The sequence below is a fragment of the Ipomoea nil genome, unplaced genomic scaffold (genome assembly GCF_001879475.1).
Source record: "Ipomoea nil cultivar Tokyo-kokei standard unplaced genomic scaffold, Asagao_1.1 scaffold1286, whole genome shotgun sequence".
In the NCBI taxonomy this organism is placed as follows: domain Eukaryota; kingdom Viridiplantae; phylum Streptophyta; class Magnoliopsida; order Solanales; family Convolvulaceae; genus Ipomoea; species Ipomoea nil.
This window is the reverse complement of record NW_017617714.1, coordinates 2,330,001-2,336,471: the sequence shown is the minus strand read 5'-3', so window position 1 is coordinate 2,336,471 and position 6,471 is coordinate 2,330,001. Positions and strand designations below refer to the sequence as shown.

The 6,471-nt window shown below is 34.3% G+C and overlaps 1 protein-coding gene across 3 annotated transcripts in view; it reads left to right on the top strand.

The window, feature by feature from the left end:
- Window positions 1-1,712: 1,712 nt before the first annotated feature.
- LOC109184813 overlaps window positions 1,713-6,471 on the top strand; it is a 7,419-nt gene continuing 2,660 nt past the window's right edge. For all 3 annotated transcript variants that reach the window (XM_019334860.1, XM_019334859.1, XM_019334857.1), the window contains exons 1-4: window positions 1,713-2,047; window positions 2,176-2,268; window positions 3,070-3,137; window positions 3,238-3,437. In XM_019334860.1, the coding sequence (XP_019190405.1) occupies window positions 1,863-2,047; window positions 2,176-2,268; window positions 3,070-3,137; window positions 3,238-3,437 (546 nt within the window). In that variant the 5' untranslated portion in view covers window positions 1,713-1,862. The remainder of the gene's footprint in view (window positions 2,048-2,175; window positions 2,269-3,069; window positions 3,138-3,237; window positions 3,438-6,471) is intronic.

The window sequence follows — 6,471 nt, the reverse complement described above, 5'->3', positions numbered from 1 at the left end:
TGTCCCTTCCATTCCTGGCCTACTTTGATGGCGCGGGGACTCGACATCAATCTCATCTCCTTGGGTTTGAGGCTGCTTCCCGGAAGCCCGACTTGTTTCGCCGTTCCTTCCGCTTTCAACCTTTTCGCTGAGCTCATTGATCCGCCTTTCTTGGTTATGCATGAGTGCAGCTATCCCCTCGAGAGATTTAGTGATGTTTGCGAGTTGTTCCTCCACCGAAGCCGCGTTCGTTGTCATAGCGGGCATGATTGTGTATATGTGATTCCATTCCGGTGAGGTTCTCTGCAGAAGCGATGACTGTGATGAACTTCCACTGCTTGGAGTTTTATTCAAGGGAATAGGGCTCGCAGGACTCTTGTTGCTTGGAGCTCCCTCACTTGTAGGATTCTGGTCAGCAACAGTTTCCTTTGTAGAGAATGATCCTTTGTCATGTGCAGCTCTCCGTGACATGGTGGAGTTTCTGGCAATCCTTCGGACGATGTGGCGGGCAATGTCCTGGGCCTCGTGGAGTTGCACCCCTAGGTTCCTCACTCGGCTTCGAGTCATTGCTCCTCCCGCGCCTTGGCTATCACCGGAACCGGCCGCTGATGATGCCCTGGAGCGGGTAGCCTGAGCATATGTCATCTTGGAGGAGGGATTTCTTGACGCCATTTAGATTCCTTCCTTGTAGAGCTTGCGAATCAACAGTGAAGAGATGAGAGGCAGAGTGGTCCCACTAGGTGTGCCAAAATCTGTAAACACAAAAAAGTAAACTTTGTATATATATTCACAAAATTCTTTGTACAGTGTGTGTATAATTCAATGCAGGTACAAAATCTCTGTCTAGTCCTCTGATTCTTCACTGACGTTATCTGTGGAAGTGCCTCCGGGATTCAATTGGCGTAGCCTCCGGGATTCAATTGGCGCGTGCCTCCGGGATTTAAGTGGCGTAGCTTCCGGGATTTAAGTGGCGTAACTTCCAACAACGAGCGTCAAGAATTTAGAAATAATCAACCCTGCAAAGTTTCAAAACACATGCAATGGATTCAAGCTGCTTTAAGATCCTCAAACGCCTTCAAAAGACTTCAATATCTTCGAGACAATCAATTCTGCAAAGCTCCAAAGTACCTGCAATGGATTCAAATTGCCTGCAAAATCAACAAAAATGCCTTCAAATCCTCAGCGTTCTTCAATGCTTTCAAGCTCTTCAAATGCTCTCAATTTCCTCAAGTCTTCAAGTTCTTCAAGCTTTCAAGTGTATTTTGGAATGAAATGAAGGCTCTATTTATACCAAAAGCTTAACCAAAATTCCTCAACCAACTCCCCTTTTTAGTTAACTAATTAATTAATTAACTAATTAGGAAAATGAACCTTGCCAAAGATCAAGTCCAGGTTCATTATTGTATAATCTAATTCAAATTCAAATTAAATTATAATTATCTAATTCAAATATAATAAAATTAATATTATATTTAAATTATAATTATAATTTATAATTCAAATTCAAATATAAAATGGGTTTGGACCAGTTAATTAATTAATTCAATGGCCCAAATCAAATCTAATTGGGCTAATTAAATTAAATTAATTTCTATGATCCAATTAATTAAATTGAACCAACAATCAATCTCAACACTGGCCCAAAACCATTTTAGCAGCCCATTTGTTGGGTTCAAATTTCCTGTGTCTATAGACACGGTGGACTAGTTACTTTAATAAAATCAAGGCATACATGGATGTTGAAGTACACTTTGGAATTTTTTTGATATTAAAACCCAGATTGATCAATTTAATACTGTACCCAACTCCATTCTAAGTCTCCAACACTATTAATAGTTCGGAAGTCTTCCCAGGGAGAAAAAAAGGAAAAACTCAGAATCACCATGTCAACATCTTTTTTTTCTCCCAACTTCTCCACCCTCACTCCCTTGAACAGCAGATCTCAAACTTTGGGTTTTAATCCACTTTTCTATGCAACAACATTTTCTACACACAACCATGACGACTATGATCATGGATTCCCATTCCCAACCAATCTCAAAATCTCCCAGAGATCCTCAAACAAAAGGTACGGTCAAGCTAAAGCTATGCACAATATCTTCTTCATCTGATTTGCTTTCAGTTACTTACAGTTTCAAGATGCATGTGAAATTGAAGAAAACGTTTCTATTTAATTGTTTATTTGTTTTTGTCTAGGGCCTTGGTCATTCAAGCCACTCCTGAAGCCGCCGCCGCCGGAGACTTTCTTTCCGGCGTTCTTCCCTTCTGGCCTCCCTCGGATAATTCTTGGTAGGACCCAAAAACCTCTATATAATTATTTATATTTCATTTTGGATCTCATTTGTGTGAGACCATCTCAACAATTTTAGGGTCGGGTTAATTTTTTAAAAAAAATGTAATAAAGTGTTTGTTACTTAATGCAAATGTAATATTTTTAATAAAAAAAAATATAATACATTTACGTTATGATTTTAAAGTATTATATTTTTTTATAAAATATTACACTTTTCAAAAATGTTGCTGATAAGCGTTTGTTATTTATAAGAGAAAATCTAATATTTATAAAGAAACAAATGTAATACTTTTAAATAAAAGTATATATATGTAAAAGGAAATTATTATGTAGACTCTCAAGTTCTATTTCAAAATTTTACTCTCTCTCAAATATATATATGTAAAAGGAAATTATTATGTAGACTCTCAAGTTCTATTTCAAAATTTTACTCACTCTCTCAAATTCTTGACGTAAACATTTTTCTTGGGATCTACAAGATGAAAATATCATATCATTGTTTGTCACATCAAAGAGTAGAAGTAAGAGAGTAGAATTTGAAAGTACATGTAGTAGAACTTTATGTAAAAGTATTTTTTTTTTTTTTCAAAAGTATTACACTTTAAGTAACATGCATTTTATTCTTGATTAAAATTACATTTTTCAGTATATGTGTTACATTTTTATATCAACTCTACTATACTCGTCTAACGAACAAGTATTCGAGATAGGGTCTCACACGAATTTTTTTTTTTTTTTATGTTGCAATAATCTTCGAAATATAATGCGTGGCTAATCATTGATTAATGTTGTTATAGGTTAGGTTGGGCTGTCGGACTTGGGGTGTCACTACCCTTGGTTACTGCTCAGTTGATAGCATTGTCAAGTAAGGATCAATGAAAGATATGATTTGCGAAATGATATTGTTTTGGGGTTTCATGAAACTAACTTAAAAGGGATTTTGATTTGTATATATATGGTGGTAGAGCAAGTTGAGGCGGCGGCGGAGGCGGTGGAAAAAGTGGCGGAGGTGGTGGAGAACGTGGCGCATGACGTTGATAAGGCGGCGGAGGATTTTAAAGTGAAGCTACCGGATGGCAGGCTCAAAGACATAGTTGAGTCTATTGAACATTTGGCCGAAGAAACTGCTAAAGATGCTCATATAGTGGAAGACCTCATGGACAAGGTACACTATCAAATACTTTCGAAATATTCTTTAGTGATTGGAGGGACTAAAAAGGTGCAAAAAAAATAAAATAATAAGACATTCCAAAAATGACAAAAATGTTCAATAGACTCAACTATATTTTTGAGTGACTGCAAGTATTTTTAGTCACCTAAAAATATGTGCTAGCTTTTCCTTCTAAATTCATCTTATAATGTTCACTCTATCATATAATACCATATAAAACTAATACGAATATTAAAAGGTAAATTTAGAAAAAGAATGTAGCATCATTCTTTAAAAAATGTTAAATGATAAGTGCAAAAACACAAAATGCAATAATTTAAAATAAAATTCACTTTTTTAAATTCCACTTGTTTAAGTGAGATCTATGAAGAAAAACAATTAAGTGTAAAGATGTTGACTCAAACACTAGTTTAATATTTCGTACAAGTGAGGATTATCATGCTAATAAATTACATATATAAACTTTATCCATAGTTTTACGTTTTATATGTTTATTAGTTGAAAAAGAAGAGATAAACTATGATAACTTATAATAAAATCAACCAATTTAAAATTATTATGGACTAATATATATGCAGTTTTTGTGATAGATTTTTAAAACTCCAAATCCAATGATTTTAGGAATCAAATTCAGACCGTGAAAATGTTTAATTGGATGGTGTGAATTAGACCACACATCTTCACCTAAAGCCTTGTTTTCACAAGGACCTATATAGTTATATACTAAAAAAAATAAAATAAATAATCATATACTAAAAAATAATGTCTATATCGGGAAAATTACATACTCAAAGTTGAATATTCTCATATAATGTCTCACTACATGCCAAGTATCTTGTGCTCAGATGACATATAGTGATTTTTCTCATGTGGGAGGTCATGAGATCAAGTCTTAGTGGAGGTGTTAGAAGTATATTTGAACAGATAGCATTATCCAAAAACAGAAAAAAATCTCATATAAAAATAGAATGTCTATTTTAATCTCTAAAAAATTTATAACTAAATTATAGTTTTGAGTATATAATTTAAACGCGTGGTGCTCCATTAGAATACATTTATCAATTTCCTTAGTATGAAACTATGGACTCTGAAGCACGTGATCCACTGTGCAATTAAACAACGCACTAAATGCGGAAAACAAAGCCGCATAAATATCTCCACCTACTACGCACAGAATAATTGAGATCAAAGTGAGTAGCACCACATGTGACATGCATGTCCACATTCTAATTAAAGAGAGGCACTGTAGCGAGTAGAAATGCCAATGAGTAGTTGATAGTTTGCTAAATTTATATAGGGAGTATAAAATAGGAGTACAAATTGGAAGTACATGTAGAATTATTCATCCATTTATATAACATGTTATCTTATATATATTAAAGCAAATTTGCAAGCCACATCAACCCAATCTAATAAACAATATTTTTTGGGATGACCCATCATCTTGCAAATGGAGCCTTTGTTGGGATAATCTCAGCCTTAAGGGTGTGCAAACTTCAGTTAATCGATCGAACCGAAGAATTTCGGTTAATCGTTCTTTAACCGAAAAATTTTGATTCGGTTAAGGGTTTAAAGGATTTGTAAAATTTCGATTCGAAACTATCAGTTAACCAAACCGAAATTATATATATATATATATATATATATATATATATATATATATATATATATATATATATATATATATATATATATATATATATATATATATATATAGGGAAGGGATCAGGTGCATTTGTGGCTTTCCGAGCGATTGATTAATGTGTGTGAGTTATATACTTATTGTGCGTGAGTGTGTAATGTTAATGTGCGTGAGTTTTGTACTTAATGTGTCTGAGTATTGTGCTTAATGTGCGTGAAGTTTGTGCTTAATGTGCGTCACTTGAGTTCAGAATTACGAGCTCAGAAGGAAGCAGAACAGAAAGAGAAGGTGGCTGAATTAAGCTTTTCTGATTGTGTGTGAATGGATGGATATATGTAAACGCACATATGGTTGTTCTGATTTTATGTTAAACACAAGACAAAATCCATTCCTCCACCACTTCAAAACAAAAAACAAGAAGAAAATACAGCAGTGGATGCGCATAATTTTCACAGCAGTGGATGAAGAACACACTCACGCACATTAAGCACACAACTCACGCACCTTAGGCACAAGACTCACACACCTTAAGTACAAAACTCACGCACATTAACATTACACACTCACGCACATTAAGTACAAATCTCAAGCACATTAAACACAATACTCACGCACATTAAGTACAAATCTCAAGCACATTAAACACAATACTCACGCACATTGAGTACAAACCTCACGCACATTAATCAACCGCACAACCGCACGGGAAGCATTCAACCGTACGGAAACACACACACACACACACACACACACACACACACACACATATATATATATATATATATACACCTAACTGTAGGAGGCACCTTCAATCATTATTGCATTGACCATAGTCCACACAATTGTGTGGACCATAACTAAAAAGTACATTTTTAATATATTAATGGTACATTATTTATGTACGTAAGATACATTTTTGAAAGTACATTTTTAATATACTAAGAGTACATTATTTTATATAATGTACATTCAATACAAAAATAATGTACCTTCAATATAAAAATAATGTACTTTTAATATATTAAAAATGTACCTAATATTCATGGTCCATACAATTGTGTGGACCTGGTCCATGCAATAATTTGCTAGGCACCAATCCTTTAAGCATGTACCATAGTCAACTAATTCTCATTCGCACCGGGTCGGCCCAATTAAGGGACAAAGTGCTAGCTAGATTCGTTTTTCCATATGAAAGGGGGTTCGAACTCCCGACCTCTCCTAAGGGACTTTATAATTTGTGCTATTATGTTTGTAGTGTTGTTATGATATTGTGTTTGTATATTTTCTTATGAATTTATTATTATAGGTATTATTTAAAGATTTAAAATTTTAGCTTAAAAAACTTCGGTTAACTGGAAAAAAAAAAACTTCGGTTCGTTAATTCAG